At 38.6% G+C, this 26,366-nt stretch overlaps 2 protein-coding genes and 1 long non-coding RNA gene across 5 annotated transcripts; 2 read left to right on the top strand and 1 right to left on the bottom strand.

Moving 5' to 3' along the window:
- rcc1l (RCC1 like) lies at window positions 1–16,660 on the bottom strand. Of its 3 annotated transcripts, XM_044371117.1 has the most exons (13): window positions 16,459–16,649; window positions 15,243–15,368; window positions 15,083–15,161; window positions 13,741–13,870; window positions 11,941–12,069; window positions 9,702–9,768; window positions 8,571–8,625; window positions 8,143–8,227; window positions 7,430–7,611; window positions 5,697–5,784; window positions 3,971–4,144; window positions 1,778–1,863; window positions 1–1,142 (listed from the first exon to the last, which is right to left on the bottom strand). In XM_044371117.1, the coding sequence occupies exons 2-13, from the start codon at window positions 15,365–15,367 to the stop codon at window positions 1,065–1,067; spliced, it is 1,278 nt and encodes a 425-aa protein (XP_044227052.1). In that variant the 5' UTR covers window position 15,368; window positions 16,459–16,649; the 3' UTR covers window positions 1–1,064. The 3 variants fall into 3 exon arrangements, with proteins under 3 accessions (XP_044227052.1, XP_044227051.1, XP_044227050.1); XM_044371116.1 differs by having other exon boundaries at window positions 15,083–15,368; window positions 16,595–16,660; XM_044371115.1 differs by having other exon boundaries at window positions 15,083–15,368.
- Window positions 12,058–26,052, top strand: LOC122995754. The gene is made up of 3 exons (XR_006406858.1): window positions 12,058–12,071; window positions 20,256–20,266; window positions 24,558–26,052. It is a non-coding gene; the product is annotated as an uncharacterized LOC122995754 (long non-coding RNA).
- Window positions 20,283–26,052, top strand: LOC122995753 (TLC domain-containing protein 5-like). The gene is made up of 3 exons (XM_044371118.1): window positions 20,283–20,844; window positions 21,134–21,329; window positions 22,952–26,052. The coding sequence occupies exons 2-3, from the start codon at window positions 21,140–21,142 to the stop codon at window positions 23,503–23,505; spliced, it is 744 nt and encodes a 247-aa protein (XP_044227053.1). The 5' UTR covers window positions 20,283–20,844; window positions 21,134–21,139; the 3' UTR covers window positions 23,506–26,052.
- Window positions 26,053–26,366: the final 314 nt, after the last annotated feature.

Raw genomic sequence — 26,366 nt, forward strand, 5'->3', positions numbered from 1 at the left:
CAGAAAATAAAAATATACATTTATTTTGATATTTTGACATTTTCTTCAGTGCATAATATGAGTTTAACATTGTGGGTAAGGTGGGTTTCTCCTCCAGTACATCCAGACTCACACGACATGAAAAACTAAATAAAACTACCTGTCTCAAGTCACTTTTCTGATGATGCATTAGATTCATATTGCAATATAATGACAATCAACATCCATTCAAGCTGAAAGGATGCCATAATTGACGCTTTCTGCTTCTGCTGATGAGCTTTCATATGCAGAGCATGCACGCATTTCCGATGACACACAAGTTCATGTTGCAAAATTGATTCTGAAAACCTGTTTTCTACATGGCAGAGTGCCTTCACCTCTATTTGCTGTTGGCGGGGAGATAATCTTTTGTGTGTGTGTGTGTGTGTGTTTTGCTGTCACTGGCTTTTCAAATGGCAAATTGTTCTTTTTACAAACATTTCACAGGCCTACAAAGATTTCAAACCACACAAGTCTGTTGGTTCCACAGTGAGTCACTTCATTCACTGAGCACATTTCTCTCATATTCATTTTCTCATGTAGAGGCAAAACAACCACATTTCAAGGTTTTAACCACTTGAAAGCTAACAGTGTTTTCTGGTAAGAAGCTTGTCCCGTTTATTACAACTTGGGTCTTATTTTCATAGTTTTGGCCGTCATCTATTAGTTATGTTACATTGTACTCACCAAAGTTCTTTTCACTTCCCAGATAACAGCAATTAACTCGGTGGGTGAAATGTTAACATGATGGCCAAAAATACAACAATAAACCCATGAAAATACCCTTTTACCATATGACCTTCATGCAGGATAACGTGAGCTGCGTCAGTGACAGTTAGCTGCATAATCGACTGCTCTGCACACTGTTTGACGTCACCGTAGGTCGGAGGGACACGAGGGACCGTCACCCGTGGAGAGCAGCTGGCTTCAAGACTCCAGAGCAGCCCCGATCAGCTCCCTGAGGCGCCCGGTGGTCAGCGGGAGGCTCAGCCAAACATCCAGCCTTTCATCCGCTGCTGGAGGGGGTGGGCGGGGGGGACAGGAGCTCACAGGAGGGACCTCACCAGCGCCACCATATGGTCAACACCACACGCTACGTCCACCACTTGACCTGGCACAGTCACCTGATGGAAATTCACACAGAGAAAGGCAGCTTAAAGGAGAGGAAAAAAAGTAAAAGTGAGGGCAGAAGGAACATTTATTTTCTTTGTGTCTCTGAAAAAGGTTTATAAGTGAGCCAAAGCTTGCACACTGTGCAACACATAGAGGCAGCGTGAGCCCTTTATTTCACCTTCAAATCCTTTTAGAACATAGTGACGGGGGCGTACTAATGCAAGTCTGCGAGACTATTTGGAAATCTCTGTGGGGGCGTTCAGGTGGGAATACTTCACATATATTTTACACAGAAAACGTACTTTTAACACTGAACTGAACAAATAGCTCTACTTTTGAGCACCATTTTATACAGATGACTTTACTATAAGCATTTTATTTTACTTTCAAGGATTTGTGGGTTAGAATGACAAAAAATCAACTGGAAATATTTCTAACTTTTACTCTTAACAGTTTATTTTTTGTAACACTACCACATGAAGAAACAAAAAAATATATAAGTGCATTTGATTTTGATTTCAAGAAAGACAACGTCAGACTAAACTCTCATTTCCGAGCTCAGAGGCTTGTGTGCGTCTTGTTTTACAGTGCGTCAGCTGCATGGTTGTTTGTTTGTATGACTAATATTGAGTCAGTGTTGTCTTACTCGCCATGGGAAGTACTGGTCATCTCTCTTCCCGATGCCCAAACAACCTCTCACATTCTTCCCCCAAACGAAGAGCTCGCCTCGATCTGCAACGCAAATCATCAAACATCAGCACGCTGTGAGACTGAACGCCTGCTGTGCTTCAAACACAGAGCAGCTGCAGTTTGGAACAAGTTAGACCTTTTAATGGATTGATCTTTGAGACATGTTGAATATATTTAAAAAAAATTAATAATAACCAGAATTCATAACATTTCAGCATAAATATGCACCATTATTACTACAAAAATGCCATGCTGTCTAAGCAATAAGTTATGTATCATCCCAGGGACGCCTTGTTTTTGTTATAACACAATTATTACATAACAGTAATAATAAGATCTCTATGAGTTCTCAGCGAGAAATAGTCGGTCACATAGTAGTCACATAACCTCCTGTAAAACAGCAAATTGTCATTTTTACACAAACAAATGAGGTATAATGTGTTAATTAGTGAGCTTTAGAGGTGCTAGTAGAAAGATTTTGTTAATTCTGGACTGAGCCGGACTATCTGTTTCCTCCTGTTTCCAGTGTTAGTGCTAAGCCAACCAGCTGCTGGCTGTATCTTCATATCTAACGGAAAAATATGAGAGTGGTATCAATCTTCTCATCTAATGTGCCACCAGAAAACAAAAAAGGGTATTTCCTAAAATTAACATCCTTCACAGGTTCTCCTCAAGGGCATCACACATTAGTTTCACTTAACACGGTAAAAGTGTACTTAAAGTAATGACTGTGGTATTTTATAAAAGGCATCCTTCAGATTACTTCAGACTCTAAACCAAAGAAACAATCATTGACTTCAGGAAGTGGCAATTTAATGAAAAGTTACTGAATTTCACAGAATACAAATACTTCTGTTATGTTCTGAGTTTAATGCTGTTGTCTGGTTTAGAAGTCTGAAGCTGCGTTTCCACCAAAAGTTCCAGGTACTTTTCAGAGGAACTGATCCCAGGGACTAAAATAAAAGTCCCTGTCGTGCAGTCCTGTTTGAACCAGGAGGTTCCTGAAGAACCAGAAGAACCAGAAGAACCAGGTAGCTCATGCAAATTAGACCCATGAAAAATGTAATGGCAGCATTTGAGACGCAGTATTAACACGAGGAAACAACAACACAGATTTGTCCTGTTGTTCTTTGTATTTACTGCTGCATGAGTTGGATGTAATGAATGAATGAAAAGGAGAAATTCAGAGGAGGATAATGAAACAGAAACTAAGAGCGTCTGTCTCCACACTAAATCATCTTGATGCTTATTTATTTCTGCTTTAGAACGTAACCGTCATGAAACATTGAGAAAATAACATTTTATTTCTCTCATTCACTGGCTGCTTTCGCTACCGCCGCTCCCTCTCTCTCTCTCTCATCTTTTTCAAAACGAGTCAGGAAGACAACAACAAAGCCTAACTTCACTTTTAACGTTAACAAATAAAGAGAAACATCCTCCCCTCGTCCCAAACTGCTCCTAAATCGATCCGAGAGTACTTCCTTGTTTTATGAATGAAGCGGTAGGCTGTGTGTTTGAACAATCAGTGACGTCATCCCTGCAAACCCCGCCCCCAAAGTTCCTGTACGTTTTGGAAAGTACTACCCAACCAGCAGGGACTTTTTGGGGGGGTAAAAGAATCTCCCTGGAACTTAGTTTAGACCCTGGTCCCTCAGGTGGAAACGCAGGTAGGTTCTTAGGACCTGAGGAAAAGTTCCTGCGGTTGAAACACAGCTTGAGTCTGACGCATAAAAACTGACTAAAAGGCCTTTTTCAATCGATCAGTCAGACTATTGACATCATCCACATCAGGAGGGATAAAAACAAGACGTGCAACAGAACAGACTTTTTTGTTCAATACCATAAAAAGACTCAATTACGTGACTCAACAGTAAACTTCTCCCCCAGACACCCGTACTTCACTTTAGCACTTCAGACTGGATGAGACAGAATGACTGTGCTTTTTATGAGTTTTATGTTTTCATCTTTTATATTTGCTAAAAAAGCTCAGGAGAATAAAGCTGAAATTCAAAAGATGATGATGCAATAAAGTGACATCAGGAAACCTCGTATCTCCTGGTGTGACACTGTTTGACATGAACGTCTTATAATTAAGTCTTGAAGAGTTTTTTTTTGTGCTGGTTGACACCCTATAAGTTAATATTCTTACCTGTTACTGCAGCAAAATGGTTGAGGCCACATCTGATGCTGGTGACAGCTACCGATGGGTTGAACTCTGATTTTCCGAACAGTGTGGAGGGAATCATCTCAGGAATGGACGATTCTGATAGCTTTGGACCTTTTCCAAGAATGCCGAAGCCCCATACAAACACCTCTCCTTTTTCTGGAAAAAAAGATTCAGAGACATAGATCAACTTATACATCGAGATAGTGAAACAAAAGCTACGGATGTCGTAGAAAACACACTTCTTATTTTTTAATTAAGAGTTTTTATTAGCTTTTTTAATATATTCAAATATAATGACACACAAGAACAGTTGAACAGTTGAACTGAACAAACAGAAGAAAACAAAACAAAATAAATCTGGGCAAACAGAATTAGCTACAAGTACAGTAAAAAACAAACAGGAAACTTCTTAAACAAATACCTCCTAGCAATCGTGCTAAAAGTTAACTTAGTTATTTATGAAGTTTCCTGCATTCATTTTCAGCAAGAAAGACTCCTAAGAGTGTATGTGATGTCACTGTTTAGGACTCTCTCAGCCGCAAAGTAGAAATTATGATGACGTATTGTAGTTTTCTTGACATTAGTGGTATGAAATGTTTATCAGTGGTAAAATCGGTAAAATTCAAAATGCAGAAAATAGCACTTTTACTGCGATAAAGAGCTTAAAGATTCCCTCCAGACATGTATTAAGAATTTGTGTCTGATGTGATTACATCTTCTTTTCCCTCATTAAAAAATCCAGATTCTATGAATATGTAAATATGTTTAATTTAAAAGGTTTTAGTGTTGGACACAAGATGTCTCCTGTGAAGTTTATTCTCAGTGTTTGTGCACTGGAGGCTTCAAGTTTTCACACCATATATGTGTAAGTTGCATATTGAACCACGACTGGCTACAAACTAGTTGTGATGTCACAAATCACGCTCGTACACATCTTAAAACTCAGATTTAAGGTGAGCACAGAGAAGCTTTCAGCGGATGGATGTGAAAAACAGCTTTCTGGTGTCAAACTCTGCACAGTGAAACTCAAACAACTGAAGTAACAAGAAGAAAAACACATGTTCGAGTGGAGGGGACTTTAAATCTTGTGAAGATATTTACCGATAACATTTACACGGTTGGATGTAAGTAAACAACGGCAAGCTTTGGCTTAAAAACACATTGTTTTATAATACCTATAATATTGCAACATCTTGCATATGTTGTGCAGTATTCCACATTAGTATAGTAGTAGTATAGCAGTTATTTCCTAAGTTAAGGAACTTTACTCCTTGGCCTAAAAGTGAGACCAAAAATTTGTCACTGTGAGAATTTTTGCCCAGTTTGGACTGGTTTCCTGCTCTGAGACTAGTTTGTTAAGAGCTGTGAGGTTGTCAGAGAAGCTGTTGGGAGTTTAGCCTCCTGGTCGATCAGCTCTCTTTTATAAACAGCATTAAAATCTTACACAGATGTTTACAGTTGGTGGCAGTCCGGTCATAAGTGTCTAAAAGGTAAATTAACCCACGAGCCAATTATTCCAAAAGCCTGTAAAAACTTGAACTAGAAGGTAGATATAAGACTGTGATCTGTGACACCACCGAGAGGCCGCCATGTGGAGTCACTGAAGATTGAGTTTAGCTAAAAACTGTTAGACCGCTGTGCTTATCATATCAGAAAACTTCTACTCTCTCTACATCATCATTAACTGTGTGTTCTTGTGTGAACTGACCGTTAATTATGGCCACCTGTGTGCCACCACATGCTGCCTGAACCACCTTCCCGCAGCCTTTCAGAGGAAGATGACGAGGAGAGTTGATCTGAAAGACGAGGAAAAGATAAACAAGAGCTCAATGACAGCGAGCGTCTGTTGCTTATGGACAGGCTTTGCTGCTTATCTCTCTTGTATTTCTAAATGCTGTGACTCATGTTGCCAAAATATGAAATATATTCAAAAAAAACTAAGCTATGGAGTTAGATGATAATTAGTGAGGTTGCTTGTTCTGGAGCTTTTGACCATATCACATGGTCTTTATAAACAGATGAAGTCAAGCTCAGTCTTTAATTTAAGCCAACATACATGAGAAGTCCTAAAAGTACTCAAAATAACAGAAAGTTTGAACATTTACAGTTCCATGACAACTAAGCAAACTTTATCTGAAGATGAAGACCGTCGTGTGATACGAAGTCGAAAGCTCCAGATCGAGCTATAAGGTGAGTACGCTGAGTTGAGATTGTTTCCAAGGTCAAGAATGATCTTTCAAGTTCAACATAAATAATATAAGAGATGTTATGGAAAGACTAAGGACGGTATTATCACACTAATACAAAAGAAATCTACGGAGGTAGCAGGGTATTTTTCCTTCGATATGCTTCATCTGTAGTGGTGGAAAACAAGTAAGTACATAAACTCAACTCCACTTGAGTGTTTTCATTTTCCACTTGTGTTCCACTGCAGTTCAGAGGCAAATATTGTATTTTTTACTCCATTACTTTTATCTGATCACTGTGGTTACAAGTTACTTTCCAGATTAAGATTTTACATGATAAAAACATATGATATAAGCCTATAAAAATATAATACATCGTTAAATAACATATCAGTAGTTTCTAACCATCTAAGACATTTCACCTCTCAACTTCTCACATTGTTTTATTTAAATTACTGTTTGAGGCCCGAAGAGGTAAAACTATCTAATATTTCTCAAAAAAAAAAGCAGAGATTAGAGAAAAATCAGAAAAATAATTAACAAACACAAACTGTTCGTTTTTCTTCTTTCCTCACTATTCATCATCTCACGGCCCCTCAGATTTAATTTGTGACCCTTTATAGAGGCCCGACAACAGCGCTGCCGTATGCATCTTGTGCGTGTTTACTCTTTGGTAGAGGAGGTATGACGCCATTGACATGCGACCAAATAAAACGGTTCGTTACTTTAATTAAATTACAGATTTCTCTGGGTTTGAAAATTGATGGAAACATTTGGGATAATGTAAGTACACAACTCAACAACATATATAACATAGGTCTAGTTGTTTTTAGACATTTTAATGTGGAATAATTACATATTATACCTTTTAAGTAGGATTTTGAACGCAGGACTTTTACTTGTAATGGAGTACTTTTACATAAGTTAACGCTCTGAGTATTTCTTCAACCACTGTTAAACTGTCAGAAACATTATTGTACGCTTTGTCCCCTGATGTGCAGTAGCCTCTCGATTAATTTTGGGGCCAAATTTAATTAAGATCATGATCATATTTTATGTGTTTGGCTGGTGAGCGCTTAGAACTGAGCAGCTTGTGAAAACCCTTTTGGCAGCCTGAACAGATGGCCGACAGGTGGAAAAAGACCTTACCAGAGCCATCGAGCGATCATTTGTGCCATATGAGCGCTCATACTGAGGTTCAATTAGATCGAATCAATCAGTCAAATGTACGACACGACGACATGTTTGTTCTCACCTGTGTGGCCTCTGTGACCGAGGCCAGCTGCAGGTATTCAGAGTTGCCCCATCCGTATAGCTGTCCATCTCTGGACACGGCCAGGCTGCAGTCTCCGTACGTGCTGATCTGCTGCACCTCCACCCCTGCCAGATCCCCTCCCACTTCCACCGGACTGGAGCTGACTTTGTGGTGTCCCAGACCTGGAATGATCCAGAGCTTGTATTCCTCAAATTGCTATGAGGGAATTTTTGGACTTGAAGAGGAAAGTAAAAATGCTTTACTTTTACTCCTACTCACAAACTTGAGAATAAAAACAATTTATTGAATTTCTTGCGAGTTTAAAATACTATTAAATTAAAATAGAGCTCCTGGGTGACTACAGTACCGAGACAGAGGTGAGAACAAAGAAGACATGTTTTGGAATAACTGATGAGTAATATATTAGCTGAAGTGAGCAGGACTTCTTGCCATTGCCTGAGCTGGAAGCAGCAATGACAAGATTCTGCAAAAAGGAGTTTATTTTGCATCATTCTACTGTTGCTACAAATGTATCTCAACACACGATTATGCAGCACAAGTAGCAGTTATTATCATAAATGTGTCTCTGTTCAACTTAACTAATGGTTACTGTAGAGTAGAGAGCATATTTTTTCATCTAGCTTTCAAGGTTAAGGGGGTTGAACGTGACCAAAACAAAACGTGACACTTTTTGTTTCGTGGAGCGCACCGACCCGTCTGTCCATCTGCGCCCCATCCACACGCGTACACCTTCCCCGCCTCTGTGAGGAAAAGGCTGTGATCCTGTCCACACGCCACCTGGGAGAGAAACAACAAAAGATGACACTAACATGCATCTTCAGTGATAAGATCCCATTTGAATGATGTTAAAAGACATTAAATCTACATTTAAATGCACACAAACACCCAAACCAACAACGACCTTGTTAAAAACAGACCGTCAGTATGAACGCAGGATGAAAAAATTGAGCAATAAATGAATGTGTAGCAATATGGACAGTGGAGATTGTTCACTGGGCAAGGGTTAAATTGTATCTTGTCATGATCTGGGCACTCAAAGATTTAGTACAGGTGGGGAGGAAATGACACATACAACAACCAAACCATCTGTCATCACTGCTCAGACAAAGGATGCACTCACCTGGATGACCCTGCTGCTGCTGAAGCCTCCAATCTTGTGAATGATGTGACTGCCACTGTTTGAACATGAGACAGAGGAATAAGCCATCCATCACTGGAGAACAGCAGCGTCTCTTAGAGAGGTCCCATCCTTCTCTCTCATCCTTCTCATAACCTCCCGAATGCATTTTCAAGAACCAAACCGACAGATCAACAATATATGTACCGATAGAACCAATGAAAACAGCCTGAAACGTAAGTGATACTTTTCTACAGGTAAGACAGGATGTCTTTAAACTATACAAATGTAGTCAGGGTGCAGGCGTAACTTTTTTTCACAGGTTTTTATTCAATAATTGTGAGCAAGATATTACGTATGCTGAGTGCGACATTTCACAGTTGAAAAATGAACTTGTCAGTGCTCTGCAGTTAGTAAACTGTGTAATGGCATCGTCCTTTCTCAATGACCTAAAACATATCTTTGTCATTTCTGTACTGCTATTTCTTGTTACTTATCTGCCGACATATACGCTGATACCAAATATATCTACAATAAGTCAGGCTCAAATTACATTACGTACATCCAACTAGGAACTAAACTGCACCAAAGTGTCTAATTCATCATAAAACACTAATTTAATGGATGTAATGCTCTATTGAGCATGCACAGTACTTTCTAAGTCTCCCGTGACAATTAAACAACCAGTTGAGTTGTTTTGCATGTCTTAAAGCTCCTGTTGCTTGCATGTCTGTGAAGATTATCAGTCTGTGTCTGTAAAGATTTACTGTATCTGGAGTTTTTTTTGTGTAAAACGAGGGATTTGCTACTGAACGACAGGTAGGCAAAATATCAGTTTTACCTCCAAACAATGTGGTTTAGATAATCTGGCTCAATTTGTTTACAACCCATTTGACTTCTCGTGTTTGTCGTCCTGTCTGACTCCATTGTAGCGATGTCACCATGACCAAAGATGTCAGTATTATGGATGAGTGCAATATTATCATAACCCACAGAAATAACGGCCAAAAATACCAAATTAAAACCAAAATATTTTGAGAATACATCTGCAGGGCCTGCTGGTAAAACAGTCTTGAAATACTTGAGTTAGCAGTCATCACTGTGTTTGTGCGTGTAAAGTGCATTATGACGCACCTGTAGACTTCATCTTCGACTATCCGCCTTCCACACTGACCGTAGGAATTGTTGCCCATGCTGAAAACTTGAAGAGAAAGAGAGGACGGAAAGAAGAGGGTGAGCGTGTCAGACCGTGAGAGGAAGAACAAGCCGAAGCAGCTGCATTCATGTGAGCTTTCGTTCCTGGACTGTTTTCACTGCGGTGGCTTTCAGTGGGATTAAAACACAGTTAATTATTTGAACACTGTTGTTGTCAGAGCTACAGAACTGACTTGCAAACTAGATGAGCTGCGGGTGTTTGTTTTTTTTCTTTGAAGAAAATGTGATAAATATATATTTCAAAAACTATAGGGAGTCTTGGTTAATTCTCCTAAAATCTGTGATCTACCTCGCTGTACGTGTGTCATCACAGCTGCAAGAACTACATGACGCTGACTCGGTTACTTGAGCTCAATTTGTAAAACAGGGGTTTACAATTGTGAATATGGCAATTAAGCACCAATTTAATACACTAATGTACCCTTTCTTATCTATTGTAGTGAAATTAACAAAGTTTTATTCTCATATGCAAACTGTTTAATTTAGAGTCCTACGGTAAACTAAAAGATTAAAAACATAATTAAATTTTTATTAGTTTCATTCCCGCTTGACTAACGATATCATCTGTTTTTCCAGATTAAATGTTTTTGCCTGAAATGAATATGATGATAAATTACTATGATAGGAGAGTCTGATACAGATACTACTGATCATCATTTCTACCTTATTTTATTATCCACTCTGGCTTAATGACTGAGTGGAAAAACTTTTCAACAGATTTTTTGGCTACTTGGAGCAGCAGATACAGGACATAGACATGTCGTCACTTTATTTCCGCATCCAGCAGTTACGGAGCAACGTTATCATTCATTTGGAGTCGTGTTTCTGTCCACCTGGTGAATATAAGTCCAATATTCACTCTCTTTAAGCTCTGTTTTTGCTCTCTAACAACTCCTGAGGGAAATATCTGGCTCTTTAGCTGCTAAATGCTCCACTATGTTCACCAGCTAGTCACTGACTGTGTCTGTTTGTTGTTTGGTACTGAGCAGGTAGTGTGCAGTGGCTTTTTAGAGCTTTTTCTCTGAAAACAGCTGCGTGCTGTGTCCAAAAGCGAAGCTATAAGAGCACTGAGAGTGACCCAAAACAGTAAAGTTGCAGCCAGACAGATAAACAATGAGCTGAAACTCGTAATAAACCTCCGTAAAGCCGAGGGGAGCTGCAGAGTCGCTGATAATTCATCACTACGCCTCTGACATCACTCACTGATGTTTGATACATTGTTACTATTAAAAAATATATTGATTATAGCTGCTTTAAAGTCTGGTATTATTCTATATTTTTCCTTACGGTCAACAAATCCCATGAAAATCAGCTCACAAATATATATTTTAATTTTTTTAAAAGCAATTTCCTGAGACAGCTGGGCCATTTTTTAAGAAAAGTAATTTTTTAACAAAAGTACTCAAACAGAAGTGAATAGTTCACTTGTAGGGGACTATTTTCAGCCATGGATTAACACATAATTGGTGGCTTGTGAGTATTTCTGGTAGCATGACGGAGTAGAGACAGAATCATCCACAGCATATGTGTTTGTGGTAATTTAGGAACATGTCGTCCGGGGCAACAGTGTGGCTCACTGATGTGTTTTTAATAGTTTTTACACAACAACGGAGCTCCACAGCACAGAGGAATAAGATATATCAGGCTCTGGTGACTCTGGAGATAAGAAAAATATAGAATATCACCGGCCGGATCTTTTAAAGTAACAGATGCTGTGGATGAGTCATGACAGTCGTGACACACAACAGTAAGAAACAGCAAAGCACATACCTGATAAAACATGATAATACCTTAAACACAAAAGGAATGTTAAAAAAATACAATTATACCTCAATGAACAACAGCAGAAGTGCTTCTACAAACGCAGATTTCTCTGACATCAAATGTCGCTTGTTAGAACATCTGTATGCTAATTTAATAAACCCTAATGGGCTTTTTAAATGAGCTTTAACAGCTGCCTGATAATAATTCATTTTCAGTGAGTGGTGGGTGGAGGGAGTAGAAGGACAAACAGTGTGACAAGTGGTTGGTAACTACGCAATACCAGGTGTTCTTTCTCTTCTAACAGGCTGTGACGAACACTCGGCTGTCACGTCTCCTCTGCGTGTGATATATGTATATCGGTTTCATGCTCGCACAGGAAGTATGAGTCTCTTACCTCCTTCTTGGTCAGTGAGGACCAGAGAGTGAGCCCGGCCGCATGCAACCTGAACAACTCTGGTCTGCAGAGGCTCGACGAGAGGCAGAGCCACCGGCGAGGGCTCCAACACATAGTCATAACCCTGATCTGTAGAGACAGGGCATCGGGAAAAAATTAGGATGTGAGGCAGGGTATAGAGCTTCAACGATTAGCTGATTCATCGATTGACAGAAAATTAACCGGCAACTATTTTGAAAATCGATTATTTCAGTGATTTTTCAAGCAACAGTGCCAAACATTCTCTGGTTTCAACTTCTTAGATGTGAGGATTTGCTGTTTTTCTTCAACATAAACAACAGTCATTTGAAAATCTTTAGGTTCTGGACTGTTGGTCGGACAGAAGAAGCAAATTGAAGGCATCACAGAGGACTCTTAAGGAATTGTGAAGGACATTTTTAGCAGGGTACACGTTGCACTGAGATTATTCACCTGGTAATTCTCAAAAACACCTATTTGCTGAACCCACACATTTTGCTGTGATGCTTTTGCATTGCATCACTTGGTCAGACAGTGTGGGCTGTGGTGTGATATTTCCGTCATGTTTCTATTGAACTTTGTGTTTCTGTAGAGAAGGTGCTGCTTATTCTTGGTATTTACTCTATTCTACTTATATTTGTGCTACATTCAAAATCAGACCTTTATTGGAAGCAGGCTTACATTAGAGAGAGGCCTTTATTTCTAATTCCCTCTGTTTGATAAGCATATTTGATGATCTGCTTCCATTTGCTCTATTACATTTTTGTTATTGTTAACTGGAGTTACATCCTGGTAACTACTATTTACTCCGACCTGTGGGACAATAATTCTAGCACTTGAGTTCCACCCGGAACGTTTTGTCAGTGCACCACCTAGCTGTAGCATGCTGGTTACCCTGGTTACTCATGATCATGTAGTGTCACTGCCGTCATTATTATTAAAATATGCGCTGTCACCCCTGTATTTAACAATATCTCCTCCGTCCCCCTCCCTTCTCTGTGACAGTCAGCTAGAGGGCTACACATGTACTCATAGAACCGGAGTTTCATCCAGGTAACTACTATTTATGCTTAACTGGCATGTACATTATATATTTATCCACCTTTGTTTTTTCTCCAGCCTGTTTTGGGGCCGGCCTTTATTTGTTCATGTCAACCACGGCCCCGACCGTTATCAGAGACGGGGCTTTTACTGTCTTTTATTTGAGAAAACACGGTGTATCCGATGGCAGCGTTTATCTTTAAAGTTTGCATTCATCTTTTTTGGCCTCTTGGTGGCAGCAGAACAAGCTGAAAACACATTTGACATCATCACCTTATAAATTTGAAATGGCGAAGATGTTAGCATAAAGTTACACATCCAGCAGACACAGAATGTCATCAGCGTTCCTGTGGTGTCACGCCTTTGTCCACCTAATGAATGTACAAGTAATAGTCCCTGTGCTTTTAGCTCCTGTTCGGCCTCCACCGACTCCTGAGGAAAATATCTGACACTTTATCTACTAAATGTTCATCAGCTAGTTGCTAACCATGTCTGTCAGGTGCTGAGCAGATAGTGTACAGTGGATTTATCAGAGACTTTTCTATGAAAACAGCCGCCTACTGCTGCTAGAAATGAGGTTGATGTAAAGTGGCCGTAAAACAAGAAAAATGACTTGCAAGTCAATAAAAGACTTCATAAAACTGAAGGGGAACTAGCTGAAAAAGTTTTGAAGTAAGTTAAGCAGAGTAGAGGGCAGCAGACGGTATTTCTGGCTTCATAAAACAATCTGGTTTTTCTTACGGCGGCTGTGCTGGGTGCGCTGGAAGCCCAGCTGAGAGTCCTTGTTCAGGCCCATGCCCCACAGCTTGGTCACATCTTTAGTCGAGGAGGCGATGAGAGAGAAGCCGTAACCACAAGCAGCAGAAGAGATCTACCACAGAAGAAGAGCAGCCGGTGAGTTCAGCTTTATTGTGAATTGTGGGCATGGAAGACAAAGCCCTCGTGTTCCTGTTTTATCCAAAACTCCACAATGTTGATTTTAAAACATTTTGTAATAAGAAAGATTTTATTATTATCAATTAAATTACCGGAGCTGGTTCAATATACAAGGACCACGTGACTTCCCTCACCAGCAGGATTTCTAAATAACAAAACTTCATGTTATTACTAATATTAGTATTATTTAAATATTTACCTGTAATTTCATTATTTACCCAGACATACAGCAGCGTATCATTGCCAAATGACAACAAATATTTGCTCAATTTTTTGTTATAAGATATTTATTTTTCTCATGAGATATTTTCTCATTATTACTAAGATACCAAATTATTTCATTTTTACAAGATATTTTACTTGTAATCTCAACATATCATCCCATCTTGTATCACAAAACTTCCTTGTTATTTGACAAGAACATTTTGTTATAACAACATACTGACTTATCTCATTAAAACAAGGAACATGATTTGTTGTTTTAAACCAAAAAAGTAAATATTACTGGCACATCAATATGCAGCCTGCAATATTCAAATCACCTGACTGCCCTTAAAGATATAAATTGCATCCAAATTGACGACCCCGACTATCACTTGCACATTAAACAATATAAATCCTGTGTTCGTCATTGACAGATCTACACAGGTGTGATTAACCTCTTGATTCAGTTTTTAGCATTATGAACTGAACAGGATTGAATAAAACTTTTGAGGGTTTTCTCTGGGCTGAGGGGACACTGAGTTCATTTGTTTGTTTCTCTCTACATTGACTGAGATTTTGAATATAAATCACATCCACACAGGAAATTAATACAATTTACAGTTTTGAAAAAGAGATTTGAACTGCAGTTTCAATTGGTTTTTGAGATATTGAAGAACATAAGGAGAATAACACAAGCACCACTTGTGTTGTTTTTTGTTTGACTTAAATGCCTTAATGACTTTTGTCAGGACCTGTAGTAAAAGGAGTAAAAGGACAATACCTAGCTGATAATAACAATAATACCTTTCAAACCTTTACAGAATTGGGTATAATCTTTCTGAAACTACATTTAAAAACGATCAGTGTCGATAAATCTACAAGAGCCAAGCCTTTAAGGCTCTACATGAAACTGAATGAAGTGACTTTCCTCTGCTGATTTTACCTGCTCTGCAGTCTCCAGGCGGTAAGGGGTGAGCTGGTATTTGCGGGGCTTCTTCCGGCCGCTGTCGGGCACTACAAAGCTGGGGATACCCAGAGCACCGGTGAAGCTAAAGCCCCATACAAACACTTTGTGGTTGGGTTTTTTGTGCTGGCCAACATACTGAAAGACTGGACCGCTGCTGCTTTTCTCCTGCGGTTTCGATGCTTTACTGAGTGTTGCATAACCACAGACTTGAAGCCCTGTGATTCTGTACGGAGTGCACAGTCGCACACACGGAAACGCCATCCTGTAGGAAGAGAAGAAACAGCACCACATAACTAATGAACTAGCAGGTAAATACAATGTGAATGATCTTGTTTCCAGAGCCCATGTGGAGGCAGAAAAAGGCCTTTTTACAATATTGTCACTATAGTAATGACATTTCATGGTTTTCCTAATTCGAATCAAGGGTCCAAGTATAGAGGATGTTGTATTACTGTACAGATTGTAAAGCCCCTTGAGGCAAATTTGTGATTTATTATATTGGGCTATACATTTTTTTTTTTTAAATGAAGGACGGTTATTCTCATTATTTTCCATCAAAATATATCAAACCTAATTTTACTGTTACTTGTTTTACTGAAACTATTGTAGTTGTTTTTCATAATATAATTTGAATTAGTGAGAAACAATCTGCAGAACTAAACACATGCTTACAAACATCTTGCATTAACACAAGTGACATTATATGTAGTATAACGTTGAAAAATAAGTGACATTTGGAAATTCTACACCATTTGAGACTCAGTTGGGATTTGTGAATCATAAAGACATCTTTTAAAAAAAACATAGCTTGTCTGGTTGTAAATGTAAAAAAATATTTCAGCATTAGTTTTAATATGCAGCTGCAACCTGTGCTGAGAGAAAATGTAACAGCGCCAAACTCCGTTCGCTTAAACTTTCAAATTAATGCCACCTTCATTTTGTTTGAACCTAACATGTAATACCGGACTTTGTAGACTTTAAAGAATAGTCAGGGTCTACTGGTTAATTCGGCATGCAGATAATCCTCTACACAGGTCTACATTTTCATTAAATGTCACTCATATCGTAATTTAACATGTTGGTCGTCAGCTAACGACGGTTGAAACCGACGTACGGAATAACAGGTGAAACGACCGTTAAAGGCAAAACTGATCTAAAAATAAGCGATGTTTGGTATATCTGATCAAGCCGAATTTGAGATCGGCTTCTAGTCTATCGTGTAAGATAATACAACACTATAAATGAAAATCGTACATTTCACAATAGTCTCTGAAACGTTAAATTATCAGTAATATGAACCTAGTTTCACTTCATGTTCTCTCCTTCTTCCACATGCAGCTCGGTGAACTTACCTTTTTTTTTTGATACAGCTGCGTTTTACAACGTGTTTCCCGGGCTGGACAACTGCCTTGTGCTGTATAGAAACTGATGTGAACCAGTAGAAATAGTAGAAATATATTTCAATGTCATTATGTCATGTTTATTTACCTTAAATTAACATCACCCAGGAAGGGGAACGCGTTCTTTCCGCTACGATTCTTCTTCGTCTATTTTACCTCTTCTTCTTCTACTTCTTCTACGGGCAACCAGCGTATTAAGCGCATTACCGCCACCTTCTGCTTCGGAGTGTGGACCAGAGATTAAAACCTACCCATTAATCCCGTTTTTCTAATAAACTCAAACCCACTTGGCAGGTTCATCAAAGTTTTAATGCTGAGCTCCTGAACTCCAGCCCTCCAGAGCTCTTTCTTCATATATTGCCTGTCTTGATCATACTTAGTACGATCTATGATTGCATCTGTAAGAGTGTCCTCAGCCTGACATTGCTCACCATTGACTGTATATAAATATTTATATACAGTCAGTGGTGTTCACATAAACTGGTCGGATGCTTTCCTATTATAGTGAGTGTGCTGTTTAGGTTGGAATGATCTCGCCTTATTCAATTGCAGATTGAGGTCTTTCCATGACCTACCTATATTTCTTACTGTTGAATTGAATTTGTTATTTAAGCTGTATAGAAACCTACCCCCTATTTCAGTGCACTTCCCTCACCACTTTCCTATTGCTTTACTCCAAACTATTACCTTGACCTCTAATTTGCTTAATGGGACTTGTAAATCTATAGTGTCTCTATGTAAATCTTGTTTTGCTAATCAGTCCACTTCTTTGTTTCCCCTCAGACCTACATGTGCCAGAACCTACATAAACCCAATTAACATATGTCGTTGAATGAGTCTGGAATTTACTTGTAATACTTTGAACAGAATATCTTAGTGGCTGGAGCTGAAGGATCTCAGGCTCTTGAGAACTGGTTTCTTGGTTTACTCGCCTCTACTCACTGCAGAGCCAAGAGTACTGCCACTGAATAGACTCCCAGATAATTTGGAGTTCGCTTTATTCCAACTTTCCTTTCTGGAACTGAAAAAGCAGCCCCGGGTGTCTGATGTTCTGGATCTTTTGACTCATCTGTATATACTTGTGTGTACTGGGAGTAGTGCTTTCTAACATGGACTGAAAATGCTGTTAACAGATCCACTTTCCGTCTCTCTGCCTTCTTGAGCTCAAGTCTTGCTGTGGTGTTGCATGTGTCCATTGCTCAATCTCTGGAATTACTACCGTTGGGCTCATCTTGATATAATTAACCACCATATCCCCTGCATATATTTTGCCAGCACACCCAAAGCTTGGTCTTTGTCCTCTGTCTGCTGTGTGTGTGTGTGTGTCTGTATGTTTGTTATTTAGAAAACCTAGCCTTTTCCAAAGCCCCCTGCTTTGTTCCTCTTACCTCATTGGGACTCTAAGTTTAGCAATCTTACATCCTCTCAGTCTCATTGCTTTTGGAAGAGAATAAACAGGCTGTAGAAACAGGCCACTGACACTACACACCACCAACGTCAACCTTAGAGATAAGCCCAGTATTAATATGATGTATAGAAGAGGTGTTCAGTCTTTACCATGCAGTTAACACTGACAACACATTAATCTGTTTAAGGGCAAAAATTGACCTTCTGGGCCCCATTAACCCCCATTTCTCCCTCTGCAGGAATATAACAAAAGTTTGCTTTTTTTAATTTGATTAACCATAAATTAATCTAGAAATATGCACCATGTAAGCACAATATCAGAATAACATCAAAATGATCCACCTTAAGGCCTTTATCATGGTTGATATCAGGTGGTATTGTGCATTAGTAGTGTATACTACCAAACAAAACTACAGCTGGTAACTCACTAGCTTTTTAAAAGCCAAGAGTCGTTGAGTTGGGATTTATTTTTTTATCTTTCACATTCAAAATTATAATTAATCAAATTACAACAAACCATTCTCCACACAATTAACTTTTTAGGAGCCTTGGAGAAATAAAGTCCTGAGTTAATCCATCCTTGTCTCGCCACATAATATTTCTTAGGGATATATTTCAAGACTATATTCTACATCTGCTGAAATACGCTTCTGAAAAATGTTCACACATTGTGACATTACAAGCAGATAAATCGACCTGTCTGCTAATCTAGGCGGCGGGAATAAGTATCTTACGCTGTTTTTCTGTCCCAAACAGGGCTAGTAAACATCTTGCATTACCTTTGCCGAAATAACACATTGTATATAATGTTATAAGTGTATAATGTTATAATAGTGACATTATAATAGTGACATTCGAGACATCTTTCAAAAACACAGCTTGTCTGTCACCTTTTTACCTTTCCCTTGACCGACTGCAGTGATTTTGCCTCACCCTTCACAATAAAATTTTTATCATGTGGTTATCGTTTAGTGGTCGTTTTGCCTTCACTTTAAAGTATTTATCTATTCATAATGTCAATATCATCTTGCTTGTTATGTAAAAAGTACACTTCTTCAATTTTCTGTTACAATCAACACTTGGATATGTTATATGTGCTGTAAGAGTACACAAACTTTCTTTATCCGCTTAGATTTGTGCTAGTTCATACTCATTACATAATAGAAGACAGTCAAGAATATGATGTAATAAATATATCAGTGTTTGCTGTTACTGTTCATGACGGGCCAATAATCTGCTCTTGTGACAGATTAGAGCCTGGAAGTGGGTTAATGCTGCAGGACTGTCACTCACCTGGCCCTCGCTTCACAAGTTATTAACCTTCACCTGGGAGTGAAATGTGAAAACCTCTCACCTGTGTGCACACGGCATACATTTAATTGTTGCTGTGATGCCATATATATATATCACTCGCATATTTATTTATTCACTCAGTCAGTCATTGTTTGCTCACAGTTAGCCATCATTCCTCGTATGAAAGACCGGCTATACAGTATGACACAGGGTTTCTTTGATACAATATAAATTTATTTGTCATTAAACAAAACACATAGAACAAAACTCTTGTTTTAATCTCACTGCAAGCATGAAAAGTTCACTCAACTCATCAAATCAAAATAAAATCTTTACTGTCATATGCACTGGACAATGAAATTCTTACTTTGTTCTCAAGTCTTACTTTGAGTTGAGAATTAAACATAAAACTATGATTTTTTTTAACTATAAGAACAATATATATATACACTAAAAATAACTGGGTTAAAATTTTACCCAGTTTGGGTCAATACAGCACCAATTCAACACTGGGTTAACTTTACCTAGTAGCAATCTGTTACATGGATCTACAGTGTTACACACAACAAGCTTTAGCTAAAAACTGTCACAAATGTTGTGTTTCTTGTACAAAACGATGTGCATATGACATTCAAAAGATACACAAGTTATTAGCAATCAATAACAAACTGCAACATGTACATTTAAAAAGAGTAGAGTAGATTATAACAAGCTTTAGTTTGGGTAAATAAACAACACTAAAACTGGGTATTGATTGGCTTTCTGGGTAACATTAACCCAGCATCATGTTGATGCTATATTGACCCAAACTGGGTAAAATTTTACCCAGTTTTTGTTCAAACCTTACAAGATAAAAATACAAAATTAGATACAAACATAAGCATTATTTGTAGTGGTCCGGTCTGATTGTGAACTCAGTCTCATAAGCAAATTTGCAAATTTGCATGAGGGAATAGACAATACTGGGGTCTGATATGTGTGTTTGTGAAGCCTAATCTTGTATTTCTCTCCTGTTCATTACATCACTGTTTTTAACTGTTATTACCGAGGCATCACAGATGTGATATCACTCTGCCTCCATTTAAACTACCCTCACCCTGTTTCACTGTCAATTTAAAGACTAAAAATGTAAAGTACAGGATTCTTTCTGAGTGTGCATTACCAGCTTATGAAGAATATAACCAGATTTGCATAATCAAATTGGGGATATATTTCTCTCACACCACACACACGCCAAGCAGCCCAAAAGAGCATCAGATCATCAGAAGCGCCGTTTAATTTTACTTTACAGAGCTGCGGGTGTGCAGCCCTTGTATCACCCGTCTCGTCTAACAGCAGGTATCTGCAGAGAAGTAGAGACTGACTGTAATCCTTTAAGAGGATCAAGTCTGAGATCCAGGGGGAAGGGATACAGGATCCACTGACTGTCTATAGTGGCCTGCACATGGCATTTCTGACACCTTTTCAGAGTGAGCATGTGTGCATTTGACATATACTGAGCTCCAGGCACTTTGGTGGAGTCTTTATGCCTTTTATGGAGCATAAACAGTGATGGAGGCCGAGGCTGTGTGCGACTGTTGGAGTCGTTTTCTACATGTGCCCTGAATTTGAGGACAACTGAGAGAAGACGGAGTTAAGGTAAGACGTGTGAAATGCTTTAAAATGGTGATCGTATTCCATATATTAATTATCACAATGTTAATTTGAGTAATTATACACTTGTTAACAACCTAAAAATAAACACTAATCAGCTAATTTCTCAGGACCTTATGTGATCTAAAAGTCCTGCAACCTGCTCGTGCAAGTGACACGGTCTTTGTTAATTTTGAAATATGTTCAAATTAAATACACATGACATTTAAAACTAGAGTTTGAGCCTCTAGAGCTGAATCTATAATAGTAAAATTAATTAAATCGTCCCATACAGACAGCCATGCCGGTACTGGAGGTGATCGTGAGCCTGATTGGCTGGTTCTGCCTCTACATGCTGTTCCTGTGGATCTTCAGTCATCGGGGGGCCGAGTGGAACTGCCGGCTGGTCACGTTGTCCCACGGCATCCTCATAGTGCTGCTGACGGCGTACGTCATCTTCATAGATGGACCCTGGCCTCTTACACATGCAGGTCAGTGATATAAACTGAACTATAAGACATCAGCAGTGCATTTAAATCCCGCTGGACTTGTTATTTGACGTTGACATTTTGCTTAAAATACATCTTACTAATTTGTTTTCTCATGCAAATCTGACAAATGTTATATTAGAGATGTAGACAGAAAATGTTTACAGTTTTTATTGTGTTTTAACGATTGAAAATTCGAAAACACAACACTCTACATGAAACGTCATACAAAATATAAAATTTAATTAAATGAATGATATTATTAAATTAAATAATAAAAAGTAAATAGATTTAAAAAAGATGGTCTGTCTATATACTTTTCCTATAATCAAGAAGATTTAATGAGAGTAAATGGGTAATTAGTAGTAAACATGGTGGTAATAATATTTGTTAATATTTCAGTTTCTGGTCTGGTTCAAGCGATTTATAAAAAGCGACCATATTCTGTAGAATTTATCCTCCTGTCCTTTTAATGAACGGCTTATTTTGTCTAAATGTAAATGCATCGCTGCTTCTCTCATCAATTAGCAGCTGCTGCCTGCTTCCAGTTGAGTAATATTAATGTTTGTGTCTCTTTTGACTGTAAATCATTCTTTAAGTGTTTTGAAAGGGCTATAAATAAAGATCGCTGCTGTAGTATTATTACTGGACTACTGTCTCAACTCAGGGTTAAACAAGCTGTTAGTGCTGAACACAGGGACACGTTATAGCAAAGAAAAAACACATTTAGGATGTTTGTTTTGGTTAAATATGAACGATTTAGTGAATAAAGGGCTACTCCAGTGATTTAATATTGTGTTTCCAGGAAGTTGGAGGAGATGCAAGAGGAAGATAAAAATGTCACGAGTATGGGTCACACTCTTCCCATGATGCAACTCGAAAGCAACTTTGTTAGACACTTCCTGCAACTTTTAAACTCAGTTTGTATTGCAGAGCCACAGAAGATAATATTGTATATAACTGTTTTCACAGCCTCCACATATTGACTTTTTATTTAATATCAATAAGGTACCCCCTTAAAAGAGTTGAGAACACTGACAGGCACGACTTGACTAGACTGTTTGTCTGAATGGATTACATTCATTTGACCTCCAAGCAACCAACATTTAAACTCTAATTTTAAGCTCTAATCCATCAGTGAGGCAAACAATGAATAAATCACTCATTCGATACAAAACAAAAACAAACTATCGTGCCTAAACTCTTTGTGGTGAAGGAACATGTCACTCAGTGCAGCAGTGTGGCTCACTGACATGTTTTTAATGGTTTTTGGACGACAACAGAGGATTTTAATACACACATATTACTTGTAAGTAGATGAATTCGTTGCACATGAGATTTGTTGACAATAAGAATCATATAGAAAATCACCAGCCATATCATTTAAGGGAGCATGATGTATTATTTCAGTAATAATATATCATTACCATCTTATGTTTGGGCTTGAAGTTGCCATAATCAAACAGGACCGTCTCAGAACTCTCCATGTGCTGCTGGGATGGTCGGGATCGCTTTACAGCACAAAGGGAACGTTTGTTTTTTTTGGCAGTTTCACTGTTCTAAATGTTTAGACTTCATATTGAATTTTACTCTCTTACCTGACGCTGTTCCTGTCTGTTCCTCAGGTACAGAGAACACTGAGCTCCAGACTTTCGCCCTCACCGTCTGCCTCGGATACTTCTTCTTTGATTTGGGCTGGTGCATATGCTACCACACGGAGGGCCCTGTCATGCTGGCGCACCACGCTGCGAGCATCATGGGCATCCTGCTGGCTCTGCTCATGGGAGTGTCAGGCTGTGAAACCTGTGGAGTCATCTTCGGCAGCGAGATCACTAATCCCCTGCTGCAGACCCGCTGGTTCCTCCGTCGGGTGGGCCTGTACGACAGCCTGCTGGGCGACGCGGTGGACCTGCTTTTTATTTTACTGTTCGCCACTATTCGCGTGGGAGTCGGCACAGCAATGTTTTACTGCGAGCTCACATCCCCCAGGACCACACTGATAATGAAGCTCGGCGGTGTGGTTATGTACGGACTAGCCTGGGTGTTCATGGTGGACATCGCCAGATTTGGCTACAGGAAAAGTAGGGGCAAGTATATAAAGTGGCTGGAGAACCACAAACTCAAAAAAGAAATCGATACGCAAAAACCGGACGGACATTCAGAGAAGAGTAAAGAATGAATTAATCATGAAGAGAGTTAAACTCACAGTTCGTCTGTGGACAAAAGCTTACAGAGCTTATCTGCTGTGTTTATACATTCATGGACTTCTGCAGCTTCAACAGTGCATCTGATACCAGACATACTGTATGTTCATTACATAGTATTATTACCCAAAACAAAGAAGAGTTGTTTCCACTGCTAATTACCATCCTGTTATTTTTACATTACCTGCCACCAGGTCACATTCAACATGAAATCTTCTGGATTGCTTCATAACACAAAACAGAAACAGAGAATTTTTCATTTGTGTGTAACGGGAGCAAACAAAGGAGAAAGGTCTGTTAGGCTCCAAATAAATAGATTAATTCTCTTTTTCTCTTTTCAAGGCAACATTTCTATCTACATGACCTTCTTCAGGCCTGATTCAGACTCGCTAACAGCGTGCAGACCTTTCTTCTCTGTGCCCTGCAGTGAAATATTTTTGTCTTGCACCTGTACAGAATATTTTTGTTTGAATGTGCGCACACTTGGTCCTTCTTATTGTGTAATGGGAGGAGACACAATGAGCTGTCTGTACTCTGCAGGGAACATGTATCTTCAGCAAAAGGCACACAGGGCGTTTTCAAAATCATTACCTATGAAATGTTATTGTTTTTCCAAATTATTTGACAAAAATGTCTCCATATTACTCTTAGATGTGATACTTGTCTAAATATCCTGACCTCTAGTCTCTAGTTCTTGTCCAGAAACACTAGAGCATACATTTCACATCGCAACTCAATAGCATCTTTCAATTAGACCATCCCTGAAGATTTTTTTTTTAGGCGGGGGGGGGGGGCAGGATTTTTTCCTTTATTGGACAGTGGACAGCAAAGAGGCAGACAGGAAACATGGGGAGAGAGAAATGGGTATGACATATAACAAAGGTCCCTGGCTGGAATCGACTCAGGTACATTGCAGTTATGTGGTTATGCACAGTGACCATTCGGCTACCAGGACGTTTAACTCCATGTAACACAATCTCTCCATTTAAAACAAACGTCTCCAAGGTCAAACCTAGTTAACCCTGAGGACATCATTAGGGGTTATTTTTTCAGAGATGACAAAACTCCCCCAGAGCCACAGAAGACATGATACAACCGTTCACAGGCAGAGTGGTACTAACGATGACTAGAAACTGATCTACATGTGTAAAATCGGTGCAGTGCCCCTTCACGTACAATTAAAAAGAAATCACCTTTGACACAACATCCTCTTTGTGACACAAACCAACAGGGTTTATAGGAAATGTGAAATTACACCGTGTGGAATTAACATGTTTGGAATTTACAATATTTAAATGTACGTGTTGCAGGTACACTACCAACAACCTGCAACCAAGCAAAAAAGAAAGAGATGGAGACAAAAAAAACAACAGCAAAACAAACTAAGTTACTTCCCAGCAGCACAGGAAGTAACTTAACTAAACTAAGCTAAACTAGCTAGCTAACTTAGATTACTTCCCATGTTTGGTTTACTTTGTTTCTTATGAAGTAGAAGCAGCACAGGAAGTAACTTAACTAAACTAAGCTAAACTAGCTAGCTAACTTAGATTACTTCCCATGTTTGGTTTACTTTGTTTCTTACAAAGTAGGAGCAGTACAGGAAGCAACTTAACTAAACTAAGCTAAACTAGCTAGCTAACTTAGATAAACTAGCTAACTACGTGCTTAGTTTGTTTAAGTAAAAACGGCAAGGGAAGTAACCTGAGTACCCAACCAATTTCCCTCCCAATCCTGTAGAAGATACACATATTACATTTATAGGATGTGTTTGACAGATAGTGAACATCTTTAACAATCAATTACCAGTCAAATCACCAGTTGACAATTAGTCCAATATACAACAATATACATTTACTTGATTTCGAGTTATTTTTTCTGTTTTTGTGTCATGCTGAAACATGTAGCGAATTAAAACACATTAATTATACCAACTAATCACAATAAATGACAGTTATGCTCATGTTCAAAATGTAATACCTTTAACTATTCCATCAACACTTGATAGGACGCTTCAAATGCTTTGTATCTAGAAAAAAGAAAAATGTGTCAAACTGCTTTTAGTCTTTTTTTTTTCATCCTGTTTACCAAGTGTGCTTTGTAAACCGATGTGGTTTTCTATGGTGCGTTGGATTTCACTGAGATACCCATGCAAAATAAGTAGATGTAGTAGGTAGAATTCAGTTATTTGTCTATGTAGTAAAAGTACTTGTGGCCTAATTTCACCAGCAGACGTATACGACTTATTCAACATCTTATGATGCCTGTGTGAAAGATGCAGCTGCCATAATGTACTCATGCTACAGTAGGTCTACTATAGGAGGAGGAATCTTTTCTTGTAGCTATCAGCCATATTACCTCAATCCACCAAACTTGTATTCACCTTCATCTTACAATAACATGTTTTTAGCTGTAACACCATCAGCCATTACAAACTGAATTGTGAATTGATGTTCTAGGCCGTAAGATAAGTTATATGTCACAAAGAAAAAGCTTTTGTGAGAATAAGTTTCATATTAAAAACACAGAAAACATGAAATGTCACAGTTTACTTAATTGGTTATTGACTTTCATTTGATCCAAAGCTGCCATGTCTGTAGCAAGCTTTTATTGAGTATTTATAAGCAGTATGTAAACATTAAATTAATTATTGTTATTGTTATTAAATGGTTTATAACACACTATGATTTAGTTGTAAGCAGTGTTTATTAATGTATTTGTCAATAACTGTAACTCATCCTTTGGGCAACCATAAGTGGAGGCTGAGAACGACAATATGTTAAAAGTAGTAACATGGTTGTAATAATATAAAATATGTCTTCACAGGACAAATTATAAT

This window comes from Thunnus albacares, chromosome 13, assembly GCF_914725855.1.
Source record: "Thunnus albacares chromosome 13, fThuAlb1.1, whole genome shotgun sequence".
Lineage (NCBI taxonomy): Eukaryota > Metazoa > Chordata > Actinopteri > Scombriformes > Scombridae > Thunnus > Thunnus albacares.